General features: G+C 40.5%; 1 protein-coding gene across 1 annotated transcript in view; it reads right to left on the reverse strand.

Annotated features, from left to right (window-relative positions):
- The window catches only part of SRPX (sushi repeat containing protein X-linked), a 100,195-nt gene that overhangs the window by 5,076 nt on the left and 69,748 nt on the right, over positions 1-25,371 (reverse strand). Inside the window, exons 6-9 of the mRNA XM_075850762.1 lie at positions 24,231-24,352; positions 22,699-22,878; positions 2,363-2,496; positions 461-582 (exon numbers count right to left, since the gene is read on the reverse strand). Coding sequence (XP_075706877.1) covers positions 461-582; positions 2,363-2,496; positions 22,699-22,878; positions 24,231-24,352 — 558 coding nt within the window. The remainder of the gene's footprint in view (positions 1-460; positions 583-2,362; positions 2,497-22,698; positions 22,879-24,230; positions 24,353-25,371) is intronic.

Here is a 25,371-nt window from a genome sequence, read left to right on the forward strand (position 1 = left end):
ATCATAAAAAAGAGGAAACCAAATCAGAGGAATAACAAATTAATAAGGATGAGTTAGAACATTAATTAATTGGAGGGTTGAAATCAAGGAGAATTAGCAATATAATGAGAAAAATTGCTGCTATTAATGCTACAATATTTTATTATCATTTTCTATAACTTTTTGAGTAAAAGATATACAAAAAGTAATTTGTTTCATAATTGCAGAAACAATTGAGGACAAATTGCCCCTTAGCAAACAATTGCGGTGCATGTAACCAAGATAAATCGTCACTTAGAGTCTTGTATAAAGCCTTGTCACTGTTACAAAATCGGCTTTTCTTACATGTTGTTACTTTGATTCTGCAACTTTTTTACTAAAGTTTCTTAAAAAATGCCCTGGACTGAATTATTGCTTATTTGTTTCTGATTCAGTATGTCAAGTTCATGGGCCGTATAGACATGGTCCGAATTCTGCATACCTCAGTTGTAGTCCTAAAGCTGGAGGGAGCAGCCTACGTCCTATTCTTCCGATGTAAGTTGGATACACACCAAATAATTCAATGATTGTCACATGTCTCAAGTCTAAGCCACATTGAGCTTGCTAGAAGAAGAAAGTAAAGAAATAATAAACATAGAAACAATATTCCACAAAAGAAAGCTTACTAGTGCAAAAGCCTAAAGTGACAAACATATAGGGGGAAATTTATCAGTAGTGATGTAGGAGGATATCAACAGAAATTGTACTTAGAGCATATATCAAACCATCAGGAATGACAATGATTATCAGAAATCCAAAAATATACCTGATGTAAAAAATACCACCAAGTGAACAACAAAAATAATATTAATAAAATATGTAAATCTTTATTATCCCATACGGGAGAAATTACCCACAAAAAAACATACATTTAAAATATAAAGAACTAAAAACACCCCGGATGGGAATGTGCACCAAGTCCCATGGAAATGACCATATGTTATAACAAGATGACAGCATAAGACATACTAGTAAAATAACCAGAAGATCCAATATCTAGAATGATCAACTTTCGTCCTGACGAAGGAAGCGAAACGCGCGTCGAGGTGGTCCTCGGATCGGAGTGTGTTCCTTTCACCATGTCCACTTCAGGTAAATGACGATCTATTTAGACTTTGATAGACTTTGATGTACTTTTGCATAAATATTGAGTCATATCTTGCCGTTTAAAGTTGATCATTCTAGATATTGGATCTTCTGGTTATTTTACTAGTATGTCTTATGCTGTCATCTTGTTATAACATATGGTCATTTCCATGGGACTTGGTGCACATTCCCATCCGGGGTGTTTTTAGTTCTTTGTATTTTAAATGTATGTTTTTTGTGGGTAATTTCTCCCGTATGGGATAAAAAAGATTTACATATTTTATTAATATTATTTTTGTTGTTCACTTGGTGGTATTTTTTACATCAGGTATATTTTTGGATTTGTGATGTAGGAGGATGTACAAATCTAAAACCCTGAAAATTGTGCCACATTTCTATAAATGGCGCAAGTAGCATGATAAATTTGTCACTACAAGCTAGGAATGTTAGATATGTTTCTCTTCTTTACGCCACCTGGATGGCATATTTTTACACCAATATTTTGTGGCAAAAAAATATTGCTTTTTCTAGACTCTTTTCAAAATTGTAGATGTGGTTTTAAAAGGTGTAAAACATATATTAGATTCGGCACACCATGCATAATTCCGGTGCATCTTGGGGGAGAAGTGGTGCACTTGTCCATAGCAACCAATCAGGTTGGTTATTTAATTTTCTAAAGCGCATCAGAAAAAGATCACCTTAAATCTGATTTGTGGCTTCACTTTTTGATAAATCCACCGCAATCGACATCATACACAAAAACTATTCTAGCAAAAAATGTGCCCATAGCAGCTAGATCACAGCTTACATTGACTCTTTTGAAAAGTATAAAGCAGGAATCTGGGTGGTTGCTACCGGGAACTGCCATTTTTTTGTTAGAACACTTTTTATGCATGAGGCCTAATAAGTCTACAAGGCAACATACTGTGCTTTTATTTTACTAAGCCCTTCTTCTAACCTCAGATCCACTTTATTCGCAGATAAAAGTGTGCATTGGGCCAAGCAAAGCAGTCAACAAATTTTGACTAAATTATTTTAGAATGCTTTACCCACCCTACAGATAGCTTCTTTGAGGTCAGAATAAGAGAGGGCTTCAACGGAGATGAAACCATTTTCAGTGGTTCCCCCATGGTAATAGGATTGAAAATCACTGAAAGGAAAGATTCCGATACTGGATGATACATTAGATTATTACTGATAATGCAATTTACCCTTACGATCCGTGAGCAACAACATAATTGCATTCATTTCTCTGTACCTGAAGCGTTCCCACTTGTAACCTGTAGTAAAAATCAGCCGCAGTAGGTGTGGATATAACTAACAATCTTCTTTTTTCATAAAACTGATCCAGAAATTCAACCACATTTCTTAATCCAATATTAATAGTCATAACTGCATAAAACACACAAAAATAATATTCAACTGCTGTAACCTCTAAAACCATGTGGACACCATATATTATTTATAGACATAATGCTGACGAAAAACACAGGTTACAAAATATCATAGGACCCCTTCTTGAGGGATGTTGATGGGAACATCTTGTGTCTTAATGAACAGTCTCTTAAATGAATGCTGAATAAACTAGTGTGGACATATTGTACTGTATCGGTTCACTAGCTACATTTCCATGACTACCCTTACTAATAGCAACTGTGAATATGATATGGTTAATATAGTTTCACTAACAAGGTAAATATTGCGTAAAAAAGCATATTGTGCATGTTGTATTCTGTGTAACATACAGCAATCTCATCTTAGGAAATAACAGCTAAAAACCTAATAAAGTAAAGTATACCTATTGTTATGAATAGATGAATAGTAAATCAAAAGAGGAGGAGGAGGCTGTACACAGCAGATCAGAGAGTGGAGAGGGGAAGGGTTTTCAAGTGTTTAGGGAAGGCAGATCATACAGCTGTTAGCATCATAATGTATTTTGGGGAGGAGAGCACACAGGCTTTCGAGATTCTTTATACCAGGCCGGGTAAATGGGTCGCACATAGAAAAAATGTGAGGTTGACGGGCCGCATTACGTTCAAATTTGATGCAATTCAAAATTACTGTTAATCAATTAGTTATTTAAACTACTATGACAATACTACTATAATACTACTTTACTATAACAATACTACATTACTATAATAATACCACATTACTATAACAGTACTACATTACTATAATAATACCACATTACTATAACAATACTACATTACTATAATAATACTACATTACTATAATAATACCACATTACCATAATAATACTACATTACTACAACAATACTATATTACTATAATAATACTACATTACTATAACAGTACTACAGTACTATAATACTACATTACTATAATAATAGTACATTACTATAACAGTACTACATTACTATAATACTATATTACTATAACAATACTACATTACTACAATAATACCACATTACTATAACAGTACTACATTACTATAATAATACTACATTACTATAACCGTACTACATTACTATATTACTACTACATTACTATAATACTACTACATTACTATAATAATACCACATTACCATAATAATACTACATTACTACTACAACAATACTACATTACTATAATAATACTACATTACTATAACTACTACATTACTATAATACTACATTACTATAACAATACTACATTACTATAATAATACTACATTACTATAACAGTACTACATTACTATAATAATACTACATTACTATAATACTACATTACTATAACAATAGTACATTACTATAATAATACCACATTACTATAATAATACTACATTACTATAATACTACATTACTATAACAATACTAATTACCATAATAATACTACATTACTACAACAATACTACATTACTATAATACTACATTACTATAACAATACTACATTACTATAATAATACTACATTACTATAATACTACATTACTATAACAATACTACATTACTATAATAATACTACATTACTATAACAATACTATATTACTACAATAATACTATATTACTATAACAATACTACATTACTATAATACTACATTATTATAATAATACTACATTACTATAACCATACTAAATTACCATAATAATACTACATGTTTACAACAATACTACGTTACTATAATACTACCTTACTATAACAATACTACATTACTATAATAATACTACATACTATAACAATACTACATTACTATAATGCTACAGTAATATAATAATACTACATTACTATAATAATACTAAATTACTATAATAATACTACATTAATATAATAATACTACATTACTATAACAATACTACATTGCTATAAAAATACTACATTACTATAATAATACTACATTACTATAATACTACATTACTATAATAATACTACATTACTATAACAGTACTACATTACTATAATACTATATTACTATAACAATACTACATTACTATAATAATACCACATTACTATAACAGCACTACATTACTATAATAATACTACATTACTATAACAGTACTGCATTACTATATTTCTACTACATTACTATAATACTACTACATTACTATAATAATACCACATTACCATAATAATACTACATTACTACAACAATACTACATTACTATAATAATACTACATTACTATAACAGTACTACATTACTATAATACTACATTACTATAACAATACTACATTACTATAATAATACTACATTACTATAACAGTACTACATTACTATAATACTACATTACTATAACAATACTACATTACTATAATAATACCACATTACTATAATAATACTACATTACTATAATAATACTACATTACTATAATACCACATTACTATAACAATACTACATTACCATAATAATACTACATTACTACAACAATACTACATTACTATAATACTACATTACTATAACAATACTACATTACTATAATAATACTACATTACTATAATACTACATTACTATAACATTACTACATTACTATAATAATACTACATTACTATAATACTACTATATTACTACAATAATACTATATTACTATAACAATACTACATTACTATAATACTACATTATTATAACCATACTAAATTACCATAATAATACTACATGTTTACAACAATACTACGTTACTATAATACTACCTTGCTATAACAATACTACATTACTATAATAATACTACATACTATAACAATACTACATTAATATAATACTACAGTAATATAATAATACTACATTACTATAATAATACTAAATTACTATAATAATACTACATTCATATAATAATACTACATTACTATAACAATACTACATTGCTATAAAAAATACTACATTACTATAATAATACTACATTACTATAATACTACATTACTATAACAATATTACATTACTATAATAATACCACATTACTATAATACTACTACATTACTATAACAATTCTACATTACTATAATAATTCTACAGTACTATAATACTACATTACTATAACAATACTACATTACTATAATACTACATTACTATAAAAATACTACATTACTACATTACGATAATAATACTACATTACTATAACAATACTACATTACTATAATCATACAGCTAGGTTTAAACTTACCGGAAATTTGTGAGTTTACTAAATGTGCTTATATTAACAATCCGGTTTTCCAGTTTAAAGAGACTCTGTCACCACATTAGGCTGGGTTCACACGTGGCGGAATTTCACTTGAATTCCGCTGCGGACACTCCGCAGCGTTAATCCGCAGCGGAGCCGTTTCTCCATTGACTTCCACTTAAATTTAGACGATGCGTAAAATTCCGCTGCGGAGCATAGGCTGCGGAGCGGAATTTGGTGTCCGCAGCATGCTCTGTCTGTTGCGGAGCAGTGGCGGACTGGTTGCGGACTCATGGCGGAATTTCTCCATTGACTTCAATGGAGATTCTAAATTCCGCAATGAAGTCTGCAGCTGTCATGCACATGTTATGTGTGCTGCGGATGCGTCTTGCTTTTTTAACATGACATTTCTTCATTCTGGCTGGACCTATGTATTTCTAGGTCTACAGCCAGACTGAGGAAGTCAATGGGGCTCCCGGAATTACGGGAGCGTTGCTAGGAGACGTCAGTAAATAGTCACTGTCCAGGGTACTGAAAGAGTTAAGCGATCGGCAGTAACTGTTTCTGCACCCTGGACAGTGACTACCGATCCCAATATACAGCAACCTGTAAAAAAAATAGAAGTTCATACTTACCGAGAACTCCCTGCTTCTGTCTCCAGTCCGGCTTCCCAGGATGACGTTTCAGTCTAAGTGACAGCTGCAGCCAATCACAGGCTGCAGCGGTCACATGGACTGCCGCGTCATCCAGGGAGGTCGGGCTGGATGCCGAAAGAGGGACGCGTCACCAAGACAACGGCCGGTAAGTATGAAATTCTTTTACTTTCACTAGGGAAAGTGCTGTCCCTTCTCTCTATCCTGCACTGATATAGAGAAGGGAAGCACTTTCACCGCAGTCCGCAGCAGCTAGTCCGCATCAATTTACTGCACATTTTGGGCAGATCCGCAGCCGTAATCCGCAACCCGGATTAGGTGCGGCATTGATGCGGACAGTTGCGGAGGAAATCCGCCACGTGGGGGCATGCCCTTATAAGTGCTCTATCTCCTACATAAGGAGATAGGCGCTATAATGTAGGTGACAGCAGTGCTTTTTATTTAGAAAAACGATCTATTTTTACCACTTTATGAGCGATTTTTAGCTTTATGCTAATTAGTTTCTTAATGCCCAAGTGGGCGTGTTTTTACTTTAGGCCAAGTGGGCGTTGTACAGAGGAGTGTATAACGCTGACCAATCAGCGTCATATACTTCTTTCTATTCATTTACACTGCAGATAGTGATATAGCTATATCGTTATGTGCAGCTACATACACACACTATAACATTACTGCAGTGTCCTGATAATGAATATACATTACCTCCAGCCAGGACGTGATGTGTATTCCGAGTCCTGACACGTCTGAAGCTTTTCTGTGAGATTTCCAGCAAGGCAAACATAATCTCGTTTACATCGTAATCTCGCAAGATTACGTTTGCCTTGCTGGAAATCTCGCAGAAAAGATTCAGAAGTGTGAGGATTCTGAAAGCACATCACGTCCTGGCTGGAGGTAATGTATATTCATTATGAGGACACTGCAGTAATGTTATAGTGTGTGTATGTTGCTGCACATAACGATATAGATATATCGCTAGTGCAGTGTAAATCAATGGAGAGAAGTGTATGACGCTGATTGGTCAGCGTCATACAATCCTCTGCACAACGCCCACTTGGTCTAAAGTAAAAACACGCCCACTTGGGCATTAAGAAACTAATTAGCATAAAACTAAAAATCGCTCATAAAGTGGTAAAAATAGATTGTTTTTCTAAATAAAAACCACTGCTGTCACCTACATTACAGCGCCGATCTCCTTATGTAGGAGATAGGGCACTTATAATGTGGTGACAGAGCTTCTTTAAGTGTCTCTAAATGCAGTCTGGCTGCTCAGTTAGCAGCATTTGGCAGACACAAGAATGTCAAGATTGGGCAGCCCCTTTTTAGATAGTAATCCAAATAGAGAGACGAGACAGCACATCCAAAAAAGCATGCTTGAGAAAGGTCTTATTGGATTGAAATGTTGCATATTTGGGTGAATAAATTCCCCCTTTTTTTGGATGTGCTGTCTCGTCTCTCTATTTGGATTACATCAAAGGACTTTGGATCAGGTTCTGTTGAGACTTTCACCCATATAATCATATATCTGGTGCTGTGATATTCCATTGTTTGACCTTTTTAGATAGTGACACAGTGCCTTCTGTAGATAATGCCACTGTGCCCTCTGTAAATATTGCTACAGTGCCCTTTGTAGATAATGCCACAGTGCCCTCTGTAGATGGTTTCACACCCCCATAGATAATGCCACGGTGCCCTCTGTAGATAATGCCACAGTGCCCTCTGTAGATGGTGCCACAGTGCGCTCTGTAGATAATGACATAGTGCCCTCTGTAGATAATGCCACAATGCCCTCTGTAGATGGTGCCACCCCCCATAGATAATGCCACAGTGCCCTCTGTAGATAATGCCACAGTGCCCTCTGTAGATAATGCCACAGTGCCCTCTGTAGATAATGCCACAGTGCCATCTGTAGATGGTTTCACACCCCCCATAGATAATGCCACAGTGCCCTCTGTAGATAATGCCACAGTGCCCTCTGTAGGTAATGCCACAGTGCCATCTGTAGATAATGCCACAATGCCCTCTGTAGTTAATGCCACATTGCCCTCTGTATATATTGCCACACTTTATAGATAATGCCACAGTTACCTCTGTAGATAATGCCACACTGTCCTCTGTACATAATTCTGCAATGCCCTCTGAAGATAATGCCACAATGCCCTCTGTAGATATGAACACACACACACCCACATGTAGATAGTGACACACACACACACACACACACACCCATACATACACACACACACACACACACACACACACACACACACACACACACGCGCTTGAAGTCACTTTCTACACATGGACAGTGACTACAGGGGCTCCTCCAGCAGAGGAATCCCCGGCCAGAGCTGGTTGGGGATTTAACACCTAGAGGGAGCCCCAAAGGAGCTATCTACAGGGGGGCTGCACTATCTACAGGGGGCTGTATGGCCATTACTCACCTACTACCAACAATCCAGCAGCTTGGGAAAGGGACTGCGCTCCTTCATGACATCATGAAGGAGCTCCGGCTTGCACCTCCTTCGGCCTGCTCTCTCCTATCCCGAGGGATCTTCGGTGCCCTGCGGCCCGCATATGACAGCCACAGGGGTCGCATGCAGCCCGCTGGCCATGTGTTTGAGATGCCTGCTCTATACTTTGACCTGCTGTGTACAACCCCCTTCCCTTCAGGCTGCTGTAATGTGAATAGGAATCATTTTTATCATTGCAAATATTCTTAAAATATTACTTTGGTTATATTAGGTGTATGAACACATTTGTTGCAATAACTACTATTTTGAAGTACATCAAAATTATGCTCCACCCACTGACGCAGATTTCCACTAATTGGAACCATTCGTTTTGTCATCACATATGTGACAATAATCCCTAGCAGTAATTTTTATTAGTTATATTGGCCAAATAATCATTACGTCTATGAATTTTTTAAGTTAGTGGTAGATGTGCCCAGCCTTTTTGCTTTATTTATATAGTCCTGTAAAACCATCCTATTTTTTATAGAAAATAAATGTCTTTAGGTCACCCTGATCTAGACGGGCAGAACTGGTCATCTTATTCACATAAAATCCAGGATTACTGTGTTCAAGGTTGAGTTCTTCTAGTACAGAGGCAGCAGACAAACTCCATCTCATATTAGACACTGATGTTGAAGGCTGCATAATGTATTTTGAGAAGAACATGCAGGAGTCTGCTCGTAATTGCATTTAAAATGACCTCTGCACTCTGTTATACCCTTTTTCAGAGTCTTTTGTCCTATTTACTATTAAACAATACAGATTTTATTTTATATTTTTGTCCTAGAAAAATAGGTGTCAGTGTGAAGTCAATGTGCTTAGTTTTTGAAGGTTAGTAAGATCTGTGCTCTCTATTTTTGTCACCAAAAAGGAGAAAGTATTTAAGAACACGGAAAAACATCCCCAAAAAAGTTTTGTGATCCACTCCTGTTGTTGATGGAACTGAAGGGAGATCCCCCAACTCTGGCCCTTAGGACATATGCATACATGGCGGCTATGGGGCAGCCTAATTGTGCTTTGATGTCTGCGAGGATTTAGTATGTCAGATTTTAAGATCCCTGCTTTAATCAAAGGATGAATAAGCATAGAATAAGCCTTGGAGGTGTGGGACCTTTGCGGGTGCACAGTGCGCAATGGCTGTCCCTGCTTAAGGGGGCTCCACAGATGTATAGCAGTTTTATTTAGAAATTGTATTGTACTGTTATCAAACTACTGTTAGAATGGGTAAGTTATCGGGTTATATAGTAAGTTAGTATTATTTGAGCACTGTACATAGTTTTCAACATATACAACATAGTTTCCATGTAGTCAGATGGGTTGGAGCAGTGCATGTCAGAGGCAGGGCTTATTAGAACACCCATATGTAATGATGGGGGTAGGGAAACAGACAAGTGAGCCCTAATCTACCCGCCACTCAGTCCCTGCCTACTTGCAACGACCCGCCCTAGGCGACGGGGTACAACTGGGCGACGGTCCCTACGCTCAATAAGTGCACGACAGACAAACAGACAAGGGTACACAGAAGCTAAGGGAAATTGGGCAGTTGCCCACGGCAACACCGTGAGCAACAAGAGTGGTGAACGAGCCGAGTCAAACCAGGAGTGTACAAGGTACCAAACGCAGAGCAGGAGAGTAGTGAACAAGCCGAGTCAAACCAGGAGTGTACGAGGTACCAAACGCAGAGCAGGAGAGTAGTCAGTAAGCCAGGGTCAATATGAAACAGGGACAAATAGTTCAAGAAGCTGCAGCAGGGCCAGGAAACCAACAGAGAAGAATCACAAGCAAGGAGGAACAGGAAAGGCAGGTATAAATAGACAGAGGGTGGGAGCTAGCTCCGTCTGGCCAGGCTGTGATAGGCTCTCCCACTCCTAAGCCTGCCATCCTGAGTGGTGGAAGATGGAGTCAGTCTCACATAGAAGCAGGTGCAGACTGATTACCCATGGGCGTTGACACAGAAGCTGTGCCGGGCAGATCCTTTACAGTACCCCCCCTTTTATGAGGGGCCACCGGACCCTTTCTAGGTGGACCTGGTTTATTGGGGAAACGAAGGTGGAATCTCCTGACCAATACCCCAGCGTGAACATCCCGGGCGGGTACGCAAGTCCTCTCCTCAGGCCTGTATCCTCTCCAATGGACCAGGTACTGGAGGGATCCTTGGACCATCTTGCTGTCCACAATCTTGGCCACCTCGAATTCTACCCCCTCAGGGGCGAGAACAGGGACCGGAGGTCTCCTCGAGGGAGCCAAGGACGGGGAGCAACGTTTAAGGAGGGAGGCATGAAACACGTCGTGTACTCGAAAAGATGGGGGCAACTCCAGTCGGAAGGAGACAGGATTGAGGACTTCAATGACCTTGTACGGCCCTATAAACTGGGGAGCAAACTTCTTGGACGGGACTTTAAGGCGCAAATTTTTTGACGATAGCCATACCAGATCCCCGACCATAAACAAGGGGTTAGCAGAACGTCTTCTATCTGCCTGAGTTTTTTGTATGCTCTGGGACGCCTCTAGGTTCTTCTGAACCTGGGCCCAGACTGTGCACAGTTCCCGATGAACGACCTCTACCTCGGGATTGTTGGAACTACCAGGTGAAACGGAGGAGAACTATGGATTAAACCCAAAATTACAGAAAAAGGGGGAGACCCCTGACGAGTTACTGACCCGGTTATTAAGGGAAAATTCAGCGAGGGAAATGAAGGAGACCCAATCATATTGACAGTCAGAGATAAAACACCTTAAATATTGTTGTAGAGACTGATTAGTCCTCTCAGTTTGGCCATTAGTTTCAGGATGGAAGGCAGAGGAGAAGGACAGATCAATCTCCAACTTTTTACAGAAGGCTCTCCAAAACAATGAAACAAATTGTACCCCTCTGTCAGAAACAATATTGACCGGGACCCCATGGAGACGCAGGATGTGTTTGACAAACAAGGTAGCTAACGTCTTAGCATTGGGTAGTTTCTTGAGGGGCACAAAGTGGCACATCTTAATGAAGCAGTCTACTACAACCCACACCACCGACTTGCCTTGAGATGGAGGCAAATCGGTGATAAAATCCATGGAGATATGGGTCCAAGGTCTCTGGGGAATGGGCAAAGAACGTAGTAAGCCCGCTGGTCGGGACCTGGGAGTCTTGGACCTAGCATAAACTTCACAAGCGGCGACGTAGGCCTTAACGTCTTTAGGCAACCCAGGCCACCAATAGTTTCTGGCAATGAGGTGCTTGGTACCCAGGATGCCTGGATGACCAGATAGTGCGGAGTCATGATTTTCGCTAAGTACCCTTAGCCGGAATTGCAGGGGACCAAACAGCTTGTTCTCAGGAAGGTTCCCGGGAGCTGAACCTTGATCAGCCGCAATTTCAGAGACTAAATCAAAATCAATAGAGGAAATGATTATACCTGGAGGCAAAATACAAGCAGGATCTTCCTCTGAAGGAGGGCTGGCCATGAAGCTACGCGACAGTGCATCAGCCTTAATATTTTTAGATCCAGCCCTATAGGTAACCAAAAAGTTGAATCTGGTAAAAAATAACGCCCATCGAGCTTGTCTCGGGTTTAGCCTCCTGCAGATTCTAGGAAAACCAGGTTCTTGTGGTCGGTAAGGACCGTTACCTGGTGCCTAGCCCGCTCCAGGAAGTGGCGCCACTCTTCAAATGCCCATTTAATGGCTAAAAGTTCGCGGTTGCCAATATCATAGTTACTCTCAGTGGGCGAAAACTTCCTGGAGAAGTAGGCACAGGGACGGAGATGGGTGAGGGACCTGGTACCCTGGGACAAGACAGCCCCCACTCCCAACTCGGACGCGTCAACCTCCACGATAAATTGCTCCATTTGGTTGGGCTGAACCAGCACCGGGGCCGAGATAAAGCACTTCTTAAGGACCCCAAAAGCCGGGACAGCCTCAGGAGGCCAGTGGAGAAGATCAGCACCTTTGCGAGTGAGATCCGTAAGAGGCTTAGCGATGACCGAGAAGTTAGCAATAAATCTCCTGTAATAATTAGCGAACCCCAGGAAGCACTGTAACGCCTTCAGGGAGGCAGGTTGGACCCATTCCGCCACAGCCTGGACCTTGGCGGGGGCCATGCGGAATTCATGAGGAGTTAGGATTTGACCCAAAAATGGTATCTCCTGCACCCCAAACACACATTTTTCGGTCTTCGCAAACAGTTTGTTTTCCCGAAGGACCTGGAGCACCTTCCTGACATGCTCAATGTGGGAGGACCAGTCCTTGGAAAACACAAGTATGTCATCAAGGTACACTACAAGAAATACCCCCAGGTAGTCTCTTAAAATCTCATTTATGAATTTCTGGAAGACCGCGGGAGCATTACACAACCCAAAGGGCATGACGAGGTATTCGAAATGACCTTCGGGCGTGTTAACCGCAGTCTTCCACTCATCCCCCTCTTTGATGCGGATAAGGTTATACGCCCCCCGTAGATCAAACTTAGAGAACCATTGGGCCCCCTGAACCTGATTAAAGAGATTAGGAATCAAAGGAAGGGGATACTGGTTCCTTACAGTGACCTTATTCAAGTTACGGTAGTCAATGCATGGCCTAAGACCACCATCCTTCTTCCCTACGAAGAAGAAGCCAGCACCTACCGGAGAAGTAGAGGGGCGAATGTAACCCTTGGCCAGGCATTCCTGGATATACTCTCTCATGGCTTCACGTTCGGGACAAGAGAGATGAAATATCCTACCTTTAGGGAGCTTAGCTCCTGGTACCAAATCGATAGCGCAATCGTATTCTCTATGAGGAGGTAACACTTCGGAGGCCTCCCTAGAGAAAACATCAGCGAAGTCCTGAACAAACTCAGGTAGCGTGTTCACCTCCTCAGGGGGAGAAATAGAATTAACAGAAAAACATGACGTCAAGCATTCATTACCCCATTTGGTAAGATCCCCAGTATTCCAGTCAAACGTGGGATTATGCAACTGCAACCAGGGAAGGCCTAAAACCAAATCAGACGATAATCCCTGCATCAACAGTACAGAGCACTGCTCCAAATGCATGGAGCCAACAAGGAGTTCAAAAACAGGGGTATGCTGTGTAAAATAACCATTAGCAAGAGGAGTGGAGTTGATACCCACTACCGGGACAGGTTTAGGCAAATCAATCAAAGGCATAGCTAGAGACATAGCAAATTCCACAGACATGATATTAGCAGAAGACCCAGAATCCACAAATCCACTGCCGGTAGCAGACCTACCACCAAAATAGACCTGAAAGGGAAGCAAGATTTTATTACGTTTCATATTTACAGGAAATACCTGTGCGCCCAAGTGACCTCCCCGATGATCACTTAGGCGCGGAATTATTCCGGCTGCTTATTCTTACGCCTAGGACAGTTGTTCACTTGATGCTTGTCATCCCCACAATAGAAGCAGAGACTATTCTTCCTGCGGAACTCTCTACATTGTTGGGGGGACACGGAGGCCCCGAGTTGCATAGGTACCTCCGAGTCTTCCGTGGAAGAACGAAGCAACGGAACCTCGGGAGGCATCATGGGGGAGTCAGAGGGGAAAACACAAACACGTTCAAGTCGTCGTTCCCTGAGACGTCGGTCAAGTCGTACCGCTAAAGCCATAACCTGATCTAGGGAGTCAGAAGAGGGATAGCTAACTAGCAGGTCTTTCAGGGCGTTCGACAGACCCAATCTAAACTGGCACCTTAAGGCAGGGTCATTCCACCGAGAAGCTACGCACCACTTCCTAAAGTCAGAACAATACTCCTCAACAGGTCTCTTACCCTGACGTAAGGTCACCAGCTGACTCTCGGCAAAGGCAGTCTTGTCAGTCTCGTCATAAATGAGCCCGAGAGCAGAAAAGAAAAGATCAACGGAGGAAAGTTCAGGGGCGTCAGGAGCCAAGGAGAATGCCCATTCTTGGGGCCCGTCCTGGAGCCGGGACATAATTATACCCACCCCCTGGCTCTCAGAACCAGAGGAGTGGGGCTTTAAGCGAAAATAGAGCCTACAACTCTCCCGAAAGGAGAAAAAAGTCTTCCGGTCCCCTGAGAACCGGTCAGGCAACTTGAGGTGGGGTTCCAGAGGTGAGTTGAGGGGCACTACCAGGGTAGCATCAGGCTGGTTGTCCCTCTGAGCCAGGGCCTGGACCTGTAGGGAGAGGCCCTGCATTTGCTGAGCCAGGGTCTCAAGGGGGTCCATAGTAGTGTCAGGGACCAGGGTAGACTAGGTATATGGGCTTGTGATTATGTAATGACCGGGGTAGGGAAACAGACAAGTGAGCCCTAATCTACCCGCCACTCAGTCCCTGCCTACTTGCAACGACCCGCCCTAGGCGACGGGGTACAACTGGGCGACGGTCCCTACGCTCAATAAGTGCATGATAGACAAACAGACAAGGGAACACAGAAGCTAAGGGAAATGGGACAGTTGCCCACGGAAACACCGTGAGCAACAAGAGTAGTGAACGTGCCGAGTCAAACCAGGAGTGTATGAGGTACCAAACGCAGAGCAGGAGAGTAGTGAACAAGCCGAGTCAAACCAGGAGTGTACGAGGTACCAAACGCAGAGCAGGAGAGTAGTCAGTAAGCCAGGGTCAATATGAAGCAAGGACAAATAGTTCAAGAAGCTGCAGGAGGGCCAGGAAACCAAACGAGAAGAATCACAAGCAAGGAGGAACAGGAAAGGCAGGTATAAATAGACAGAGGGCGGGAGCTAGCTCCATCTGGCCAGGCTGTGATAGGCTCTCCCACTCCTAAGCCTGCCATCCTGAGTGGTGGAAGATGGAGTCAGTCTCACAGACATAGAAGCAGGTGAAGACTGATTACCTATGGGCGTTGATACAGAAGCTGTGCCTGGCAGATCCTTTACACAGGTGCAGACTGATTACCCATGGGCGTTGACACAGAAGCTGTGCCTGGCAGATCCTTTACACCATTTTTTCCAAATTTTAACCATTCAAATGAATTTAAACAATCTACATGAGAATAGTGAGGTCATGGAGGTTGACACTTGATGCTGCAGTCATGTGTCAGGACAAAATGTCATCACAGCCCACAGGTTGCAGCCACTACCGGGGCCATGAAAACTACAGCTCCCTGATTAGTGCTCTGTTTTGTCCTCATCTGTCTCACACTAGTGGATTGTATCTGTGAAGAGGGTGGTGGAGGCCCAGAAACTAATGAAATGAAGTGGGAGGGAGCGGTATGTGCAGGATATTGCCAATGGAAGTTCATAGGCTTGGACATATGAATGTGCTCATGCAGACACAGATACACAGACATGTACGCACAGAGTAGCCTCATAATAAATCACGTAAAAAATTCCACCATATTGTACACAAATAATCCTGCCAAATATTTTACACATAGGTACAGTTGTGATATAGCAAACACCAAACAGTACATATAAATATTGCTGGTGTATACTCAATAAAAAATGATTGCTGTAATATACAGTACATATAAATAACGCAGCCATAGAAAGTACACAAAAATAATGTCACTCTAGACAGTACACTATATAGTATATATATATATATATATATATATATATATATATATATATATATATATATATATATATATACAGCGGAGGAAATAAGTATTTGATCCCTTGCTGATTTTGTAAGTTTGCCCACTGTCAAAGACATGAACAGTCTAGAATTTTTAGGCTAGATTAATTTTACCAGTGAGAGATAGATTATATATATAAAAAAAAACGAAAATCACATAGTCAAAATTATATATATTTATTTGCATTGTGCACAGAGAAATAAGTATTTGATCCCTTTGGCAAACAAGACTTAATACTTGGTGGCAAAACCCTTGTTGGCAAGCACAGCAGTCAGACGTTTTTTTGTAGTTGATGATGAGGTTTGTACACATGTTAAATGGAATTTTGGCCCACTCCTCTTTGCAGATCATCTGTAAATCATTAAGATTTCGAGGCTGTCGCTTGGCAACTCGGATTTGACGGTACATGGCTCCATCCATTCTCCCATTGATGCGGTGAAGTAGTCCTGTGCCCGTAGCAGAGAAACACCCCCAAAACATAATGTTTCCACCTCCATGCTTGACAGTGGGGACGGTGTTGTTTGGGTCATAGGCAGCATTTCTCTTCCTCCAAACACGGCGAGTTGAGTTAATACCAAAGAGCTCAATTTTAGTCTCATCTGACTACAGCACCTTCTCCCAATCACTCTCAGAATCATCCAGATGTTCATTTGCAAACTTCAGACGGGCCTGTACATGTGCCTTCTTGAGCAGGGGGACCTTGCGGGCACTGCAGGATTTGAATCCATTACGGTGTAATGTGTTACCAATGGTTTTCTTGGTGACTGTGGTCCCAGCTGCCTTGAGATCATTAACAAGTTCCACCCGTGTAGTTTTCGGCTGAGCTCTCACCTTCCTCAGGATCAAGGATACCCCACGAGGTGAGATTTTGCATGGAGCCCCAGATCGATATCGATTGACAGTCATTTTGTATGTCTTCCATTTTCTTACTATTGCACCAACAGTTGTCTCCTTCTCACCCAGCGTCTTACTTATGGTTTTGTAGCCCATTCCAGCCTTGTGCAGGTCTATGATCTTGTCCCTGACATCCTTAGAAAGCTCTTTGGTCTTGCAAACTTTAAATGACGTATTATTACAATCGGCCTCGGCGATACAAAATGGACCTTGTCTACGATTGTAACATGATTTCATGTGTACACATTTCGGTAGTCGCTTGTGAATTTCAGAGAGCGCTAATTCGGAGAGTAATTTTCATTTTTGTACATTTCTATTGTCATATCACAAAATGCATTTGACCGAAACGGAAAGGATCACTTTATTGATGATGAGAGGGCATGGCGAAGAAAAAATAAGATCCTATCGAGAAGTAGCGGATTTATTCAATGCCACTTATCCTATCCGTGATCCAATTTCATTGTCAACTGTTAAAAGAACTGATCATCGTTTCGAAATAACCGGTTCAATTAAAGACGCACCAAGATCCGGAAGACCCAAACATGCTTGTAATGATGAAAAAGCTTTAGATGTTCTGCTCACTGTACATGATAATCCTTATACATCTGTCTCGAGTGGAGCACAACAAGATGATATCAGCGCCACATCAGTCCGTCGAATTTTGAAGAGGCATCATTATCATCCTTATAAAATACGTCTGGTACTGAAGCTATACGAAGATGATTATGACAGAAGAGTGGAATTTTGCAATACAATGATGACACGATTTGATGATAATCATCAGATTTTCAACTGGACCTGTTTTTCAGATGAAGCTACGTTTGAACTAAACGGTTCTGTAAATCGACAGAACATGAGGTATTGGGCAGACAAAAATCCACATTGGATGAGAGACAGTCATATCCCGTATTCTCAGAAGGTTAACGTTTGGGCCGGAATATCGCTCAATCATATTGTAGGACCGTTTTTCATTAAAGGAAACATAAATGCTAAGAAACCAAGTGATACCGGCTATTCAAAATATTGCGGGAAAAGTTTTCCGCAATGTTTGGTATCAGCAGGATGGAGCTCCGGCTCATTTTTCTCTGCGAGCTCAATCTTCTGAACGATAATTTTCCTGATCAATGGATTGGTAGAAGAGGCCCGATAAAATGGCCACCAAGATCACCAGATCCGGCCCCATTAGACTTTTTTTTACTGGGGAATTTAAAAAGTAAAGTCTGAGACTAGGATCTCAAACTTAGATGAGCTGCGGGAAAGAATAGTGAACATTTCGAATTCAATCACACCAAATGTTAAAAATAACGTTATCGACACGTTTTACGCTCGCTTAGGACACTGTCAAGTTGTTGAAGGACATCAGCTCGAACATTTGATTTAATACAGTAAGGCTGGGTTCACACGACCTATTTTCAGGCGTAAACGAGGCGTATTATGCCTCGATTTACGCCTGAAAATACGGCTCCAATACGTCGGCAAACATCTGCCCATTCATTTGAATGGGTTTGCCGACATACTGTGCCGACGACCTGTAATTTATGCGTCATCGTTTGACAGCTGTCAAACGACGATGCCTAAAATGACTGCCTCGTCAAAGAAGTGCAGGACACTTCTTTGGACGTAATTTGATCAGTTTTTCATTGAATTCAATGAAGAACAGCTCTAAATTACAGCCGTCAATGGCGCCTCGCAAAATGCGAGGACGAGCAATTACATCTGCAATTACGGAGCTGTTTTCTCCTGAAAACAGCTCTGTAATTTCAGGCGTAATGGTCGATATCATGTGCACATACCCTAATTGTTATGTTTGTACTAATACACATAATACATGTCCTCGGTCTTGCTTTGGTTGGTCGGACAACACACACACACACACACACAGCGCAGAGAGGGTTTGGAGTCGTTAAATACCGGGGGAATAACGAACCCCAGGGTCCTTATCTCCGGTTGTGTATACACACACGCACGCGCACACACAAACACACACAAAAGTGAGAGGCAAGGGGACTCACAATAATCTGTCACCCCGATGAGATGTAAATCTGACCGTGCGACCTCCGCACGGTACATTTTGGGTATTGATAACACCGGCGGTAGCAGATAATGAATATGATAACTTTAACGTTAAATATCTCAGCGAAAAAAAAAATCATTTTGCTAGGGGGTGGGTTTTTTTTGGTGTTAACTGGTAGATTTTATGACCCCATTAAATCCCACCAAATGTCAACCCTCTACCTCGAGCCGTTCAAAAGTTATGAGGGTGTTCCGGAACTTTTGGTGGGCACTGTATATATATATACATATATACATATATATATATATATATATATATATATATATATATATATATGTATATATATATATATATATATATACACTACCGTTCAAAAGTTTAGGGTCACTTAGAAATTTCCTTATTTTTTAAAGAAAAGCACAGTTTTTTTCAATGAGGATAACATTAAATTAATCAAAAATACACTCTATACATTGTTAATGTGCTAAATTACTATTCTAGCTGCAAACGGCTGTTTTTTTTAATGCAATATCTACATAGTTGTATAGAGGCCCATTTCCAGCAACCATCACTCCAGTGTTCTAATGGTACATTGTGTTTGCTAACTGTGTTAGAAGGCTAATGGATGATTAGAAAACACTTAAAAAACCCTTGTGCAATTATGTTAGCACCGCTGTAAACAGTTTTGCTGTTTAGAGGAGCTATAAAACTGACCTTCCTTTGAGCTAGTTGAGAATCTGGAGCATTACATTTGTGGGTTCGATGAAACTCTCAAAATGGCTAGAAAAAGAGAGCTTTCATGTGAAACTCGACAGTCTATTCTTGTTCTTAGAAATGAAGGCTATTCCATGCGAGAAATTGCCAAGAAACTGAAGATTTCCTTCAACGGTGTGTACTACTCCCTTCAGAGGACAGCACACACAGGCTCTAACCAGAGTAGAAAGAGAAGTGGGAGGCCCCGGTGCACAACTGAACAACAAGACAAGTACATTAGAGTCTCTAGTTTGAGAAATAGATGCCTCACAGGTCCTCAACTGGCAGCTTCATTAAATAGTACCCGCAAAACGGCAGTGTCAACGTCTACAGTGAAGAGGCGACTCCGGGGTGCTGGCCTTCAGGGCAGATTGGCAAAGAAAAAGCCATATCTGAGACTGGCTAATAAAAGGAAAAGATTAATATGGGCAAAAGCACACAGACATTGGACAGAGGAAGATTGGAAAAAAGTGTTATGGACAGACAAATCGAAGTTTGAGGTGTTTGGATCACACAGAAGAACATTTGTGAGACACAGAACAACTGAAATGATGCTGGAAGAGTGCCTGACGCCATCTGTCAAGCATGGTGGAGGTAATGTGATGGTCTGGGGTTGATTTGGTGCTGGTAAAGTGGGAGATTTATACAAGGTAAAAGGGATTTTGAATAAGGAAGGCTATCACTCCATTTTGCAACGCCATGCCATACCCTGTGGACAGCGCTTGATTGGAGCCAATTTCATCCTACAACAGGACAATGACCCAAAGCACACCTCCAAATTATGCAAGAACTATTTAGGGAAGAAGCAGGCAGCTGGTATTCTGTCTGTAATGGAGTGGCCAGCGCAGTCACCAGATCTCAACCCCATAGAGCTGTTGTGGACGGACCTATGTTAGTCAATGGGGCAGTTCAGACAGTCCGTGATTTTCACGCAGCGTGTGTCCGCGGTGTAAAACTTACGACATGTCCTATATTTGTGCATTTTTCGCGCATCGCGCAACCATTGAAGTCAATGGGTGCGTGAAAAACACGCACAGCACATGGAAGCACTTCCGTGTGCCGCGCGTGATTCGCGAAACAGCAGTAAAAACTATGAATGAAAACATAAAAACAGAGTGTCATAATGATGGGTGTCATAAATCACGCAGCCACGCATCATATGCTGATGACACACAGAGCTTTTATGGAGCTTTTGCACGCGCAAAACTCCGGGTTTTTTGCGCGCGCAAAACGCACACGCTCGTGTGAATCCAGCCTGAGCATTACACTGTTTTGGATGCTAATATGTGTATGCCAAACAATCAACCTGAAATCCTTATGTTTTACCTGTTGAACAAATTTAAATGGGAAACACACTCATCTGTTAGCATTGTGCTTGATAACCATTGATTTCTATTTAGACTCTAGCCTAGAGTATAATCTAAATCCTGCCCACAACTTGAACTTGTAGATATTCTGCTTTATGTCAAATAAAAAAAATTATATTACGCTATAGTTACTCCTGCCAGAAGAATTGTGGAGAACGAGAATAAAGAAGATAAAATATTGAGAAGAGTTTATGTCAATATTCTCTTACAGTCCCACAGTATGATTAATAGTTCATTACAGAGAGCTGAACAGCAGATGTAATATCAATTAGGTTCATATAAAAAGCAAGCAAACATATACACCTCCTATAGTGATCAGTAAAGCTGAAAGGGGTTCTACAGTAATTTTAAATGGCCCTGCATCCCTAGTTCTGTCATAAGGTCAGACATGTTTTTCTATGAACAAATATAGTTCATCAGCTGATTCTATCGTTTACGCAGCCTAAAATATTATAATTGTCAGCAGCACATCTGCTTGTCTAAATAGGGAGATGCGCTGCCAACAGGATAGAAATGTATGGGGATGAGCGATCGGAGTAACGAGCACTCGCACCCATAAAAACCTCCTTTTGAAAGGAACAAACGAGCGCCGATCAATGAGCTGTCTCGTTGATTGGCGCTCGTTTACACGGCCCTCGTCGGGCCATGTAATAGGACCCTTACGGCAGCAGGCAACAACATAGCTGTATGGACTCTCTTCCATTAGCTTAGAGAACCTTTAAGACTAGTAGTCAGGAAATAGTATTTATCAGGCTTGCTATGCAGACAGGACTATTGGATGGGCACTCTGCATTCTCAAAAACAGTACAACCTAAAATAAATATTGGGTTATCCCAGCATCTGAAGCCATGGATGTTGCCAAACCAATAGTGTCATTGATGCCTTTATTCCATAAAGTCTGGCGAACCAACGCTTAATCACTATTTTTCAAATTAAAAGGTATTACCAGTTGCAATGGAAGGGCATGTGGGGTTGAAGAGCTCTCTACTTAGGCTGATGTAATATCAAAGGTTTAGCATGTGCATGATGTAGAAGGATAAGAATGGCAGGAAATGTTAAAAATTCAGTTGACATGAGGTACAACCATGGCCGGTTTTAGAGGGTGGCAACAGCTCAAGGCCCCCAAGAACTGAACCCCCAGAAGCAACCTGAAATCTGATTAATTTCTGCATTGCGTATAAACAATATGAATGCAAAGTATATTGCAAATAAAAAGCAGCAGTGGAACAAATCAATACTAAAATCTCACCTAAAAAAATACTTACAGGAACACGTGGGCTCTGCGCCTGACCACTCTGAATTGAACTGGCACACACGAGCTGGACTTCCTTGCAGCTCGTAACCGCCCATGCAAAAGTAGTCACAGGTTGCACCATAGTTATCTCCAACTCCCGGACACTTGACGTATCCATTCTCTGGAGCATTCAGTTTAGCACAGCGCCTTACTTAGTGGAAAGACAGATAGACAAGCAAATGGTTTAGTAGTTAACTCTTATAGATAAGGTGTCAGGTTTATATTTAAATAAAGACATATGCAGGGGTTAACTGCTTGCACACAGTTAAAATTCTTTCATAAGAGGATCTGTCACTAGTTTATTAATTCCCTATTTCCTAACTAATCTAATAGGCGCTGTGATGCTGATAACTACAGTGTAATTTGTTTTTAAAAAAAATGTTTATCATTTGCAAAGTTATGAGCATTTTTCTAAATATGCAAATGTGGCTCCAATAGCCAAATAGGAGGTGACTCTTTCTTTTCATCCTGTGCGGTGTAATATTTTCAGTATGACGCTGTCCAACCAGCATACAGCTTCTCCCCCTTCCCTGTCCAGCGATACAGAGTGGTCATGTAGTATACAGCTTCCATTCTCGACTGTGTTTTCAACTGGTGATATCTTTGATTGTTTCACAGCTAGAACTGCGATCCTGGTGTCATATGAAAGATTTCTCATCTTTCATATGCCACCAGAACCGCTACTCTAGGTGGTCCACAGCCGGAGATATGGCTATTTTAAGTGATCGCCCTTCCCTCCAGCCTCAGTCTCTCGCACTGTGTGAAGCAGCTTCATGCTGATTGGACAGCGTCAGAGGCTGTGAGGTAGTTCCACCTCAGGAGAATCGCTGCTGTTGATGCCCATTTGTCAGGTATAAGCTCATTTGCATATTTAGAAAAAAGCTCATAACTTTTAAAATAATAATCTTTTTGTGATATTATATATAATATGACATAGCATATATCCAGTTATTTGTTCCTTTAAAAATGGCTTCTATTATAGATGTTTGTTGGACTTCTAGCTCTCATGGTGCATGTGGGATGTTATGTGGGAATTCCTGCCTCAGCGAAGGATTGCCTTTCCTTGGAGTTCTACGGTGGGATGACTACAGGAGTATCATTGAAAAGACTGATCAACAAGAAACCTAGCCCAATTGCCTGAAAATGGAACCATAGAAGTCTATGGGGCCATATTGTACCTCCATTTGCCTCCCATTTCATAGTAAGGCATACAGTGTTTTTTATGAATCTGACAGAATAAAATTATGGCATACTCCCTTAATACGGTTCTGTGTGGAGGCAGAGTCCCTGCGGTTCCATAGCACTAAGTCATACGAATTCTGTGTGCCGTTATATAGGCTCCGTGCACACGTTTCTGCCGTGTGCATGGAGCGTCACAAAAGAGCAACCTTCACAACCACATGTAAGTCCTAATATAAGGGCCAAGAGGGGCTTTAAGTTTCATTTTTTTGGGCTTATTATAAACACATATATTTGATCCAAAACAATCATAAGTTTACATACCTCTGACTTTCACAGTAAATTTACATGATGCCTTGTTCTCAGCTCTGTCATATACTGTGTACTGGATTTTATGATCTCCCTCCCGGAAGTCAGAGCCTGATGGGAGTCCTTTTAATATGACACTGAAAAAGTTAATGTGATTAACCCATCAATCATACCCATAACATTATGGCATTAGTAAAGGTATAAGTTATAGGCTGTGAATTGTCCCAATGTGGTTATCTACTACTTTATATCACTTTAACCACAAAAATATCTTTATTTATGCCTGAATATTAACAGGGCCCTGCCTCTAGAGTCGCAACCTGGCCCTGGTGCCTGCGAGGCCCAAAAGGCGAGAAGAGACCGTTATTATAATTGGCACATAGTAGGTGGGTGTCCTATTACAGATTTTGCATTCGTTCATTCACATGAGCTTTAAATTACGCCTCTGATCATGTAATACAACAAAAACCCTCAGACTTAAAGATAATTTGTCAGAAATAATTAATATTGGGGGTTTGCACCAATAATCTGTGAGTCAATAATGATGAATTGTAATAAAACATCAGTCAGAAAATGTATTGGACATAGGGGGAGATTTCATTATGATTTACAATCATATGCGTTCAATCCTATTTATCCTAGAATCGAAAAAATTATAATTTTGTATGTATTTTTATACACTGATGTGTAATATTTTTGTCCTCAGGGGAATACGTTTTTTTGCCGTCATGTCCACCAGAGGTAACCAACCTATTTAGGGAACGTTATTACTCTTGTTTTTTGTATTGTTGGCCACTTCACCTTTGTATACTATGGTACAATAGGGAGGATAGTCCTAGGCGATTCCTGCCTTTGATAGGTCACTAAAAATTCTATAGTGATTGTGGCACAATTTTGTCTGGTGTGACTCCTATTCTCCTGGGACCGTTTTTACTAATTTTTTTTATTGTTTTTTGTACTATGTCTGTCTAATTATTGTAGGGGGGTATCTTGTCCTTTGATTGGGACCAATAAAGTTTATATCTTTTAACTTTTTGACTCAGTTATTTATTAGTTCATTAGAAATATTGGTTTTGCCAAACTAAATCAGACCTGCCGGACACATGAATGGCCCCAATAAGGATCCCACTTCAATACATGTGGTAATTCCTAAAAT

Source organism: Rhinoderma darwinii, chromosome 2 (genome assembly GCF_050947455.1).
Source record: "Rhinoderma darwinii isolate aRhiDar2 chromosome 2, aRhiDar2.hap1, whole genome shotgun sequence".
Classification (NCBI taxonomy): domain Eukaryota; kingdom Metazoa; phylum Chordata; class Amphibia; order Anura; family Rhinodermatidae; genus Rhinoderma; species Rhinoderma darwinii.